The following is a 14,405-nucleotide window of genomic DNA, read 5'->3' on the forward strand; positions in this document are numbered from 1 at the left end:
AAATTTGTAAAATGAGATACAGCGATTAGGTGCCATTGTTAATTTCTTCCAACTCTGACATTATTATATCTAAATACATTGTCGCTTTGATAAAATGTGTAAAACAAACTTTGTAAATGGAGGAACTAATATGGTATGTGTTTTTTCCTCTTCAGTATCTTCTCACAGAGAATCTCTTCTACACCTGGCTATGAGATGGGGCCTGGCTAAACTTTCCCAGTTCTTCTTGTGTCTCCCGGGGGGAGTCCAGGCCTTGGCTTTACCCAACGAAGAGGGTGCCACACCATTAGACTTAGCTTTACGTGGAGGACACTCCAAGCTGGTGGAAGATGTCACAAAGTGAGTTTAGCTATTTGATAGTCTCTCTCTTCATTATTTGTATAAAGTTGGCCAAGCATTATAGAAAAATGGAAATAACCAAACCACAAGCTAATGTTGGTTTATGTTTTACTGTTAGCTCTCATGCATATATATAGATCATATAAACAGATATACTGATATAGGGTGAGACAGGAAAAAAGGTCTCAAAAGGCTCTGAAAGGAGTGATAATGAAAAAAAATTGGGGAAACACTAGCATTTAGATTTCAGCTTAAATGTCACCCCCTTCTGTGTTATTCTCTTTGATGATTATGATTAATTCACAATGTTAAGTATGAGTAACATTATGACTAATTCACAATATTAATTATAATTATATATGTGATCATTTGTTTTATATATATCTCTTAATCATTTGAGGTCTGGGACTATTTCTGTTTTACCCACTGCAATGCTCTAGTACAATGTCCAACGCATATTTGTTGAAAGGATATAAATTTTTTTTGAATCAATGAATAACAGACAAATGCTATGGTATGATTTAGCCAATGTGGTGGTCATTATGGTCTAATGAAATAATGTAAAGGAAATAATTTGTAAACTATAATATTCTCTGTGTTAATGAGGGTATCAACACTTCCAATGAATAATGAGTGTATTGTTGGTTACTTAGAATGGTTCAGGTCAGTCATTATTCTTAGCTTATGAAAGAAAGATTCATATATAGTGATTTTTTTGACTTAATATGGTATAAAACCAAAGTATAAATGGGAAAGCAAATTGAAAATTATAATATGCTACATAAATATTAACCATTGTTAGAGTAAATGCTACATAAATATTAAATATTATTAGAGTATTATTATGTGGCATTTTCAAATGGACTGGCTTTTTTTGCTTGGCTCATGAAACTCAATGTAATTAATTTATAGTTATATAGTACATAAGTGAACATTAGAGTAGAAATCAGAGCTTTTTGTTTATTTATTTTTTCTCATTTGATCAAATGACCATCAACCGAGGGGCAAGCCTATCTGGAGGGAATTGTCTTTTTCCTTGTTTTAACATGACCCCACTTCCTTGGCTAAAAAGGGCAAGGCAAGAACACTTCCTTTGACTCATTCATTGTGAACAATTCTGTGTTCCACTGAGGTCCTAGAGGCACACTTCATCTGTTGGTAGCTTTGTATCTTTTTACTGTGTCCAAGACGAGAAAATACGTGTTTTAAAAGTTTCCAGGTCTAATAAATCCATTCATGGATGGGATTATAAGTAGAGTGTAAGCTAAATTCTGGTGATATGATGATAGAGCTTCCATATTCTAAATTAACAACAATGACCTTATTGCTCGGGTTCAGAGACCATTCGTCTCAGTGGCTTGTTATTGGCATGGGGAGTTGTTTTCTGGAAACTTCTGGGGTCCTTGCCAGTAATGAGTGTCAGGAGTTTGGAGAGGTCCCCCAAGACTTAGAGTAAAATTGTTCTTTAAGGATCTCTTTTTGTCACTCCATCTGATGGAGATAACATTTACTTCATTGGAAATATACTATATTTTTGTAAAGCAAACATTCATTAACAAAATTAGGTCATGTTAAAAGAGGAAAGGGGCATAGAGCTAGTTCTGTGAATTGAGGAATCTGGGGACAATCTGGTGGGATGTGACATGCTGAGGTGTGCTGTAATCCAAGAACATTAATATTTCCCCTTGAGGTTTTTTTACTGTTACTATTACAGGACCTTATAAGCCATCCAGAATATTGTGATACTAACCATGAAGCCTACATGTAATTTACAAATGTACAAATGTTCTCAGCCAAGATATAACAGAAAATAAGTGTATATTCAAGAATTTAGGTTGGAAATGTTGTTCCTTTGTGTATGAGTGTATTCAGAAATACAACATGATCAAATTTGTGCATGTTTTAATTTGCATAAGGATTTACAACAGTGGTATCATGTGTTATGAATATCTCACTTGTTTATAACATCCAAACCTCACCACGTTCCCTGGAGATCATATCTGTTTCCCACAGTAATCACCTAATAAACCACTGGCTGCCAGCTAATTTGTTCTACTACAGGTAGCCCCGTTAAAGTGAGAGGCATCTTTTCATATTAAAAGGAGAATGAAATGTTGAGGTAAAGTACTATGTTTAAAGATCAATACTGTTTCATTCTTTATGTAAACCTTTAAAGTATGTAGTATATGTCAATGGTTTTCAATAGACTTCTCTGGGTGGAAAAAGGAAGATGGCTTTATTAGTATCTGTTTTCATGATCTTATGTATTTATTGCACGTAGGTGACTTTCAAGGATCGTTTTGCCAGTTGGATTTGTAAGATCGCGGCAGTGATCCTAAGTGCTGGGATCCTGGGGCTGGTGTCTTTGAAGCTCTGTGTGGGTTTTGATTTGTGTTGTTTCAGTTTTCAGGGCAGATGGTCCCCAAGCTTTTCCCGAGTGCAGCTCAGTGAAGAGGCTTCCTTGCATTACATTCACTCATCGGAAACGCTGACCCTGACCCTTAACCACACAGCCGAGCATTTGTTGGAGGCAGATATTAAACTCTTCCGGAAATACTTTTGGGATAGAGCCTTTCTTGTCAAGGTTTGTACATAGTGATTCTGGCATACGATAATGCATGCTTCAGAGAATGCAGGCATCAATTTCTTCTTATGAGAACAGTGTTTTTGGGGGTTAGGACTTTTTTTTAATGAAACCTTGGGGCACATGAAATTGGAAACTGCATTAGATCAGTAGAATGAAGATTATTATATATTTTATAGTAGTTTGTATAATATTTTCATTTTCTTTTCTGAGCCAATCTTTTCCATAGTTGAATTTTAGTACTTTAATATTAGATATTTTCTCTTAATTTATTGATTGTATTATAATTATTATCTAAAGCAGTTACATTTAGGGCTATCTTACATGTATAATATCTACTCCCAGATTATCATATTGCTCAAATATAGTTAAGCATTTGTTCCAGTGCAGAATCCAGTACAGATTCTGCTTGAATGGAAACAGGTACAAACCTAGATCTTTTCCAAAGAGGTTTTCCCCTTCCCGTCATGGTCCAAACCCCACCTTTGGGTGCTATCATAGCATGCTCATCTCAGGGTTTAAAACATTTCAACTTTATCTCTCTTTTTTTCTTTTGGTAGACTTTGAAAGAATATTAAGAATATTTCCATCTTTTAATTATGATTAACCAAGGTGTTATTTTGAGTAAGGGGGCTTGAGTCAATCTAGTTGGCGGTGCTCCGGGGTCTAATGAACACATTAACCAGATCCTGTGGCCTCCTGTGTTCTCAAGCACATTCCTTCACAAGGCACAGGTCTCATGACTATTTAGGCTTTACAGAGTAAAAAGTCAGCTTAGAAAACCAATATTATCATTGACCATAGTTTCAGCTTTTGTAGAATATTTGCTTCATATAATTGAAATAATGAGTTAGCCAAAAACATTATGTATCAAACAAAATATTATTATTGGCTTACTCCATATAGAGTTTTATTTAACCAGTTAAAATAAAACATGGTCTTCAGAGTATGATCTTTCTCTCTTTGCTGGATTTTAGGGAATTTGGTGCGTAATTTTCTGACATACAGCATCACATACAGTATATACAGAATGAGGGTCTTCTTTTAAGGATGCTTGTCATTTAAAATTACTCAAGCCGGCTGGGCATGGTGGCTCATGCCTGTAATCCCGGCACTTTGGGAAGCCGAGGTGGGTGGATCATGAGGTCAGGAGATCAAGACCATCCTGGCCAACATGGTGAAACATCATCTCTACTGAAAATACAAAAATTAGCTGGGCACAGTGGCATGCGCCTGTAGTCCCAGCTACTTGGGAGGCTGAGGCAGGAGAATTGCTTGAACCTGGGAGGCAGAGGTTGCAGTGAGCCGAGATCGAACCACTGCACTTTAGCCTGGTAATAGAGCGAGACTCCGTCTAAAAAAAAAAAAAAAAAACAAAAAACTATGCAAGCCTTCAGCCATCACTGTGGTTTCTCACCAAAGCACCAAGTGGTGGTTATTCTGGCTGGGCAGACGCTTGGTTTTGCCATGGCTCAGTTCCATGGGGGCAGAGCTCAGCCAAGTGCCTTTCTTCAGAAGAGATGCTCAGACAGCGGCATGGCACTTGGTGACTATCCTGAAAAGAACAGAACAAACTCTATTGAACATTTGCTTCATTATAAAATCTCCTAAAGTCTTAGGCTAGATTCGTGATTTCTCATGTACATTTGAGATAATACTGATGACCCTGGGGAAGATTTATGATGAGTAAATCTAGATACCTTAATAATTTATTTTAGTGGACTTTATAATCACAAAGGCCAAATGGAGATGGCTCTCCAGTTTCTATGAGATTTTCATCTTATGAAAAACACTTGATACAAGAATCAGAGTGGAATGGCCTTATGTTCCAAGTTTCCACATTCCTCCTTTTCCTTCCTTTCTTGAGGTGTACGGCTGGTAGTGAGCAGAGAGACCAAGAAGGAAGGGCTGAGAGATTCTTTATGACGTCTAAAGACGTTCTTACTTGCCTGACAAAGTGATTCTATTGTATTCTTATCTAAATTTTTTGTGGTACATATTACTTGGTTAGATATTATTTTAAATGTAAGCAGGTGGTAATTATTTTATAGGTTGTCCACACTGAAGCTTTACAACTTTGGATGATAAATATTATGAGATTACTATAGATTTTGTATAAAAAGTATTCATGCTTTATTGAATCTTATCTAAAAGTCCGTTTTTATATGACAGCTATAGATGGTGACTTTGATTTGAGTGACTGATCTGTACTCACTGAACTACAGCCCATGCTCAGTCTTCTCCAAGGAGACATGTTTAGTCTCCGGGTTTGGGCATTGCTTAGTTATCTGTAGTCCTGTAGAACAATGACAGTAAAACCTTGCTGTGGAAACCTGAGTTTGCTTTACAATATATAGAGCTCTCCAGGTGAACCCAGTCAGAAGCCATACTTTCAGAATTGTAAAGGGTTCATACTTTCACACTGTATTTCAATTGACAGTGATGGCCTGACAGTTTCTAATAAATATTAAATGTTAAAATGGAAGGTGGTGCTAAATATCCAAACTGTAAAGACAGAATATTAAGAAATTAAATAATAGGAAAACTCGTAGCTGTATCTTTTAATCACTTTTTAGTTATTTCCTCATAAGAATCCAAATGCTATAATTTTACTCTAGAGCTTGGCTAAAATTAATAAGCAGCTAGGAAATTTAAGTTTTTAAAGGTATATTCAAAATTACTTATAAGGATAAAAATTAAGTTTGAATATATTCTATTTTCAAGAGAAAATAGTGTTTCCTTATTTCAAGTTTTGTTGTGTAATCAGAAACCAGCATTGCCTGATGTTCTTTTCTCACATAGGCTTGGCGACTCTCTTCATTGAAAGACAGGGGGGTCGGGGCTAAGGTTCAGCCCAGGTAGACACATGGGGCAGGTGGCTATCTTAGGCCTTGAGCCTGTGTAGTGACCCCTCCTCCATCCCTGGGTGCTCATGCAGCCCTCTCCTCACTACCCCTTAATATGGACCTGCCCTGGTCCAGCCACTCATTCCATGGTGGGCCTTAGAAGAGAACACAGTGGCCTGGAGGTGGGGCTGGGGTGCGTTAACAGCCCATGGAGGGTGGGTGACCAGGCACTTGCTGCTCCCTGCTTGTTTGTGGTTTGCTAAATTGTATATATTTTCACATTCCTTTTACTCTGGCTGCAGGGCATTGTTCCTAAATAGTCAAAGAATGAAGCACCCAATCCACGGGGCTTAATGATACGCCAAAGGGGATAAGGGACCTATGTCAGTTATGTGATTACCTGCCCAAGTATACTGATGATTGATTTCAGAACCTGTGCTGGGGCCGTCTTGAGCTGGTTGACTATTCAGCACATCAATACATAATTCTGTGTTTCTTCACATTTTCACTGGCTGTGGGGAATCTGTCAAAAGAAAATTGGGATGGTCCCAAGAGGGCAACTTTTTGCTAAAGCCTTTTGGAAGGCTCATCAACTTAGTTTCACCCAGGGCCAGCCTGCACCAGCGTGTGCCAACCTGCAGCTCAGGGCCCATGGTCATATCCTGGATCTTCCTTGTGATCACGGTCCTAGCCCCTCACCTGGTCCTCTGAGATTCCTGTGTCTTAGGATGTGGATTTGGTCCGCTCCAGGTGGCAGATGCACAGACCAGAAGCCCTTCTTTCTGGTGTCAAGATTTTTGGTTCTCTTTCTGGTACATGCATGATATTCCTGAGAACCTTCTGTTTGGTGTGACCTGCAGAAGCAATAAAAGATTAGTGGCAGGGACAGTTTTGGCCCCTGCCTTGAGTTTCTCCAGACTTCGCTCGCCCTCCTCCTGGGGTGCTGGCTATATGTTTTCCCAGCGGCTTTCACCCACCCACTCTTTCCCAACCTCCTAGCTCTGAGATCATTGATAGTGACTTTTGCCTCTTTGTTGTATACCTGAAACCTCAAATGGTTTTCTGTGCTTTTTTTTCCCCCTTTGTTTCCTAGGCCTTTGAGCAAGAAGCCAGGCCAGAGGAAAGAACAGCTATGCCCTCCAGCGGTGCAGAAACTGAAGAAGGTACGCATGCTCCTTTCCCACTTACCACAGCCACAAAGTGCTCCAGACCAACAAGCTAACCAGTCCGTTGAAGTGCGTGGTGAAGCCAGCCAGGAATCAAGGGGCTCAGAGGCAAGATCAGGGGTGTGGGATACAGCAAAGCCCCTGGGTCCTCAGACAGCATCAAATGAAGTATACTGTTTGTTTCCACTCTCTTATTTAACTGGAATGTCCTGAGTGCTGTTTGCTGGGACCTGGGCCAGGTCCTCTCGCATTCCTGATCTTCAGGATGCTCTCTTGACATTCTGATTGTTCTCCTCATTCAGCTTGTTCATTCATTGAGTCCTTCATTCAACTATTTGTTCTTTAGTTTCTTCCCCTTTGTGGATCTCCTACTGTTTGCTAAGCAAGGATACTCTGGAAGTCATGAAGGAGTTTTTGTCATCACGAGGGTCGGGGGGCACCACTGGCATTTAGAATTGAGGCATCGGGGCTGCTGGATGTTCATCAAGGTACAGAACAGTCCTATGCAACTAAGAGTTGTCCTGTACAGCTGTTTATAGTCCTGATGGTGATTCAGAGACGGCATGTGTGATTCTACTTGTGGTGGAAGTTCATAAAGCAGATATATTTTTTATAATACATCGTTCCTACTCTATTCCACAACATGCCACATGGAATCATTCTGATGCCCCACTTGTGCGTAATACCTAGCTCGTGTGCAGGAACATCATCATTCCTCATTTTCCCCAACTTGACAGTTTATCTAGGCATGCAATTCTTACTTCATTTCAGGTTACTTCTGCTTTTCCATATGCAAATAATTTTGGTCTTTTAGTAAATTGTGGTAATAAACAGAAGTTTTCGTTCTAGGAAGCATATTTTTGCATATTCCTGTATTTCTTGTCTGGAATAGATCCTGATTTTGTGTTTTCAAAACCCAGTGGTTGCAAAAATCTAACCACATTATTGCGTCTCCTAGGGTAGTTAGGGCAAAGGTTTTATGTATTGAAATACATATTATCTTCTTATCAGTTACTCTCCATTTGCTTCATATTTTAGTTAGGATATTATATTGATTTTTATTTTTAATTAGACATGAAGATAAGGTTATATGTATCTAGGCGGTATAGTTATGTGATCTACTAACTTAATTTCAAGGTAGTGAAGGGAGCAACACAAAATACCTGTTAATGTAAAGGGCACAGGTCTGATAGGGTTGAGAACTACCAAGCTTGATGCTGGGGCTAGGGTGGAAAAATATGACAAGGCCCTTGTTCCTAAGCCACCAATGTTAATAGCTGGTCAATATTTTTGATTCTGCTTTTAACTGGCCTCACAGAAGAGTTGGATTCTAGGTATTTGTCAGGTACTATGATCTTAAACTCTTTACCTGCATGTTTGTTTAAAAAAAAAAAAAAGTAGTCTTGGCTGGGCGTGGTGGCTCACACCTGTAATCCCAGCACTTTGGGAGGCTGAGGTAGGTGGATCACCTGAGGTCCAGGGTTCGAGACCAGCCTGACCAACATGGCGAAACCCCGTCTTTACTAAAAATACAAAAATTAGCCAGGTGTGGTGGTGTGCACCTGTAATGCCAGCTACTCGGGAGGCTGAGACAAGAGAATTGCTTGAACCTGGGAGGTGACATTGCAGTGAGCTGAGATCGCACCGCTGCATTCCAGCCTGGGTAACACAGTGAGACTCCATCTCAAAAAAAAAAAAAAAAAAAAAAAGTAGTCTTAGAGAAGGCATATTTCGGTGAATTGCTGAGTCTGTGTGGCCTGTCCCGACTGCATATGTTCCTGGGTTAAGCCCGAGCAGCTGAGCCTCCTCCTCAGACTGCACCTCCTTGGAGCTGAAGGCAATTGCCTTTACTGCTCTCCCCTGTGGGTGACACTCGCTACTGCCTGTGTTGACGGAGCCACTTTTTACCCTGCTGCCCAAAAAGGTAGTGGGTTACCTTGTGCTTTCTCCTTGAAGACCTACAGGGGAAAGCTCTTTCTGGTTTTGCATTGGGAACACAGCTTCACCTGAGTGCCTGGCTCAGCTCACTTTTACTGCTGTACCTGTAGCTGATCAGGTTTCTTACTTCTAGCTTTCTGATAAACTTGGAGCTAAGTTTCTGGGCACCTGATTACAAGTGCCTATGGCAATGCTGACTGCATTTTTTATATTACCTTGTTGCTTATTTAAGCCTCTGCCCTTTTTCTTTTTTAAAATCAACTTCTGATTTTAAAAAATCCTCTTGCAAATTTTTCCTCTCTTGTATTCTACCTTCAAATTAATTTAGAACAGTGAGGTCTAAAGGAGTATTTTAATTCCAAGTTGTTCTTAAGGGGCTTACAGTTTGAGGTTGGGGCAGAAAAACAAGCTCTCATGGCATAGTATGATAATTGCTACAGGAGTTATTTGCAAGTAGCTGTGTGTATTAGCATGCTGTAGACTGTGACAGTGGAGCGGTCAGGGAAAGCTTCCTGGAAGAAGTGGCCCTGGAGCTGTGATCTAATGGAGGGAAAGGAATTCTACATGCAATACAAAGTCCTGAGCCAAATGACGCACCGGGGAAAATGCAGCTCACTTTGAAGCCCTGGAATATAGCGTGTGTGTGTGTGTGTGTGTGTGTGTGTGTGTGTATGTGGGTGCTTCTGTATGGTGGTGGCAGTGATGCCAAGAACATAGGCTTAAGAAGTAGGCAGATTGGCATGGCTGTACATGAGGCAAGTTGTTAGAATTCTACCCTGACAGCTCTGTAAAGTTCACTTTGGTGGAAGTATGGGGAATGGATGGGAGAGGCCTAGTGGAAGATGGGGACCAGCCAGGGGGCTGCTGAGAGCAATGCAGAAGAGGATCTGCCCTACAGCAGTGTGACAAGATGGGAGAGTTAAGGACACATGAGTGAGGTCCTGAAAGTGTAGGATCTGATTGGCTGTCAGTGGTAAGGGAGGACGGTGTCTCCATTCCTGGGGTGTAGCGCTGGGTGGGATGGGCCTTCCAGGAAGCAGAATTATGACAAAATATACGTTCAGTTTTAGACAAGTTGAATTTGACAGGTGTTTGGGGCAGCCAAGTTAATATACGTGGCTGCCAGTTTGACTGAAATTAACCTATAAGCACAAGAATTTGGACAGAAATCCAAGCCTTCTGACTCCAAATAATTAATAGGTATACTTTAGAGCCCTTGAATCTGGACAATGCTTTTGTATTTGTCTACCCTTGAAAGAATACTAGAAACTGTATGCATATTCCAGCAGAGGGCAATATTCAACTAAAGTGGAAACATTCAATTAGTTTTTGTCCATTCGTGAGTCTGGAAGAGATTCAACTGAAAGAACAAAACATTTTGAGCATAAGAGCTTCCTCTTTAAAAAAACAAAAAACAAAAAACCCTAAAGCAAACTTTCTCTTTGAAATCTCTTAGAAGATCCTTAGTAGATTATGCTTTTCTGTCCCCTCTGGGACAATGTGTCATAGGGGGGAAACTCTAAGCTTATATCTGTAGCTGTTATTAATTAAAAGACTATAATAATTCTAGCCTGGACATTAACTTTGCTGTCTCTGTGAGTGTGATAAATGGTTTTATTATTGCCTATGATCCAGTCATATTTCTATAGTTTCATGATTCTAGTTGTACTCCCATAATAATGGGACATTATTTCAAATGAATTGAATGGCCAAAAAGTCATCTTATTTTAATATGCTTATATTAATAAGTTAATTATTAGTATTAATCAAAAACCTGGCTCCATATTTTCCCCTTGCCTTCTTATCCTTATTTGATCTATCTGTCCTAGGATTTCCTAAAGAGCATTGTACAGAACACTGATCTTGGAAGATATTTTGAAAAATAAGGATTCTTTGGCCAAATAAGTAGAAAATGCTGTATAGTAGTTCCCTCTTTGGGGGATAAGTTCCAAGATCTCTAGTGGATACCTGCAACCCTGGATAATACTGAACCTTATATATACTATGCTTTTTTTCTATACATACACACCTATGATAAAGTTTAATTTATAAAGTAGGCGTAGTAAAGATTAACAATGATAACTAATAATAAAGTAGAACAATTATAACAATATGCAAGTATCACTACTCTTGTGCTTTGGGGTCATTAGTAAGTAAAATAAGGTTACTTGGACATAAGCACTGCCATATTGAAACAGTTGATCTGATAACTAAGAGCTACTAAGAGACTAATGGGCAGGTAGCGTAGGCAGCATAAGGACACTGGACAATGAAATAATTCACTTTCCTGGTGGGAAGGAGTGAGATATCATGAGATTTCATCATACTACTCAAGAATGGTCTGCAATTTAAAAAATGTAGGAATTATTTCTGGAATTTTCTATTTAGTATTTTTGGACTGAAGTCAACTGCAGGTAATCAAAACCATAGAACATGAAATCCCTGATGGCGGGGGCTACTATATATGAAACTCCCACGTTTGAGATTCGGAATGCATTTAATGTTTTGTGGGCTCTACTAAGTCAAGAAACCTATATAATCTTGTTTAACTTAGCAGTTCTCTAAATTAACGGATCACACAAAAGTCCTTTTTTCGCAGTTCTCAACCTCTCATAGAAACGGTCTGTGGAAGGTACTTTGAAAATGTTGTTCTTCCTCAACTCTGTGGCACCTCCCTCTCTGGATCTTATGTCCTCCATTTTCACTATCACCTGGGATCCCACCATCTGTTAGTCCAGTAATGCGCACACCAGAGAGGTGCAAGGACGAATTTTTCAAACTGTTCACAGTCATCTTGAATATTCCAGATCATCCAAGCCTCCCCCGACATCCCACTTCAATTCTTGATATCACTTGGGAGGCTATTGCCTGCCTGGCGTCTACTGGGCTATAACACAACCTGAGAACAACTACAGTTCCATTTGCCACTGTATGAATCCGCTTAAAAAATTATTTTGTGGTTCAAAAACCCTCTGCATTTGCTAACTGTCTTAACTTGGTGTCACTCATTTGTTACTTTGTTGGCTTCTCCCCATAAATTATCTTCCACATTTTCATTGACAAGGAAATAGGGATTGGAACATGTGTTACAATCACCAAGAAGAGAGGGCAAAATCATTTCCTTCAGGGTGGAGGCAGCCGCTCTCACCGGCTCAAAGTGGCTTCCCCTTTGTGATTCTGTGTGGGAGGCAGAAGAGGCTGTTGGTCCAAATGCAAGATTCAGGCTGGACAGCTGGACACGTGTCCTTAGGCCCATTTCCTTATCCATCCATTCAATAAATATGTATTGACTGTCCATCACTTTATACCAGCCACTGTTCTTGGCAGTAACCAAAAAAAAAAAAAAAAAAAAAAAAAAGGCAAAGAGAAAAAACCTTGCCCTCAAGGCGTTTGCTTGCATTTAATTTCACTCAAGCATTTGTTAGCACCTGCTGTGTGCCAGGCATTGTTCTAGGCACTGGGCACAACCTGAGTGAAGTCTATACACTCATGGAGCGCTCATACCTATGGTCATGGGGAGGGGTGTTTCTGGGAGTCAGGAATCAGTCCTCCCCACTTTATGCATGAGGAAGTGGCAGCGCAGAAAGGTTATGTAACTTACCTGAGGTGACACTGGCCCAGGCCATCAGAACTCAGGTGATCAGTCCACTCCATTACCAACTGTGCTATAGATTCCCACTACCCCTATAGAGCAGAGGACTGATCTATTTAGTGTCTGGACTGCTGGTCTAGAGTTATCTCCAGCATTTGGGGGATAGAAAAAGCGCAAACATTGGAAACATTGCCTTGAAATGAGCTCTATTCCAAATGGTTCATCTCTCTCAAGTCCTTGTGACCCGCATGCACAGACATGTCTTGATGACACATGCCAGTAATAAGCTGACTTTGCTAAAAACCTCAGCTCTGCCGTGAACTGGCTTTTGAGCATAATGCAAGTGATTAGGCTGTTTGCTTTTGTGGAAAATGATGGGGTAGGGGTGGAGGTGGTGGTGTCATTTAATACCTACTTCAGTGAGAAAATACAGATAAAGCACCTTGCCCAGTATTGAACATAGTGGATGTTTACTGAATGATGTCTAATCATGAGTGCAAGTTATATAACACATGCCTGTGGTGGATTCAGTGGTAAAGATATGTGTTTTGAGATACCAGGACCTAGCCATTCGTGTCGTGGTGACTAGCAGTGAGCAGATTTTTGCTTGAACATTCTGTAGACGGGTGAGCACTTCCCTCTGTGCTTTGGTTTGTGAAACGTAGAGAGAGTTGTGTGGTGGATTCTCCTTATTTGAATATCTCCCGTGAGATATTACTGGGAAAACAATAGGGCTTTTATCCACATGAAGTGTTGTTTCCAAGATTTTTCATTTGAGACACTCTAACTCAAGCGCTTTTTAGGAGAACTGTTGCAGATGGTTCAGATATCAAGATATAGGTCCTTTAAGCCAGGACAGCTGGGACCTGGGTGTTGGGGACTTAAGACAGCAGTACTAGGCAGGCTGTTCTGCAGAGCTGATCATTCACTTGCATACACAGCTCTACCTTGACTCTCATGTGGAATATCTGGCCAAGGACTTGATAAATATTGTTTTCCTAGAAGTAGGGTATTTTTGGCATTTTCAACAAAAAAATCATACACAGCCCCAGGAAATGATTTGTAATTGTTGCTTTCATTTATTATTATTATTATTAAGTTCTGGGATACATGTGCAGAATGTACAGGTTTGTTACGTAGGTATACTCGTGCCATGGTGGTTTGCTGCACCCCTCAATCCGTCATCTACATTAAGTATTTCTCCTAATGCTATCCCTCCCCTAGCCCCCCACCCCCCAACAGGCCCTGGTGTGTAATGTTCCCCTCCCTGTGTCCACTTTGTTCAGCTCCCACTTATGAGTGAGAACATGTGGTGTTTGGTTTTCTGTTCCTGTGTTAGTTTGCTGAGAATGATGGTTTCCAGCTTCATCCATGTCCCTGCAAAGGACATGAACTCATACTCTTTTTTATGGCTGCATTTGACAGAGCAATTCAGCCTTTTCTGTATTTCCCTTAGTGACTGACTTCGCCAGTCCTCTTTCTTCTCCTTGTCACAGGAAAGAACAATCTTCATTGTTAAAGGGACAATGATACGGATAGGATGTCATGATGATATGGTACTCATTTTGTGTATTATTATAAAAAGTCAGTATTTTCTCACACATAAATAAAAATTCTCCTCACCACTTAGTTTATCAAAGGATTAAAGAATCATAGTTTGACTTGGAAAGAACTTTAGAGATCATCTGGTTGAATCCACTGTATGTTTGAGCTCACAACTCAGAGGTTCCCCAGAGCTCACTAGATGCAACATATTCGGCTCATATCTGATATAGATACTTTATTCTAGCTGAGTCAGATAAGCAGGCTAGAGAGAAAAAAAAAGTATTAAACTCAACTAAGTATTCTAATAGAATTGCAGTGATCTTTACTTGAAAATATAGCTAAAGGTTAGTTTCTTTCTTGAGTTAAAGTAGAATCTAAGTTTGGTAAAAATGGAA

The 14,405-nt window shown here is 39.9% G+C and overlaps 1 protein-coding gene across 1 annotated transcript in view; it reads left to right on the forward strand.

Moving 5' to 3' along the window:
- ARHGEF28 (Rho guanine nucleotide exchange factor 28) overlaps window positions 1-14,405 on the forward strand; it is a 313,004-nt gene that overhangs the window by 154,566 nt on the left and 144,033 nt on the right. Inside the window, exons 5-7 of the mRNA XM_003266061.4 lie at window positions 156-339; window positions 2,743-2,923; window positions 6,863-6,932. Of these exons, the coding sequence (XP_003266109.1) occupies window positions 156-339; window positions 2,743-2,923; window positions 6,863-6,932 (435 nt within the window). The remainder of the gene's footprint in view (window positions 1-155; window positions 340-2,742; window positions 2,924-6,862; window positions 6,933-14,405) is intronic.

Source organism: Nomascus leucogenys, chromosome 18 (genome assembly GCF_006542625.1).
Source record: "Nomascus leucogenys isolate Asia chromosome 18, Asia_NLE_v1, whole genome shotgun sequence".
In the NCBI taxonomy this organism is placed as follows: Eukaryota; Metazoa; Chordata; class Mammalia; order Primates; family Hylobatidae; genus Nomascus; species Nomascus leucogenys.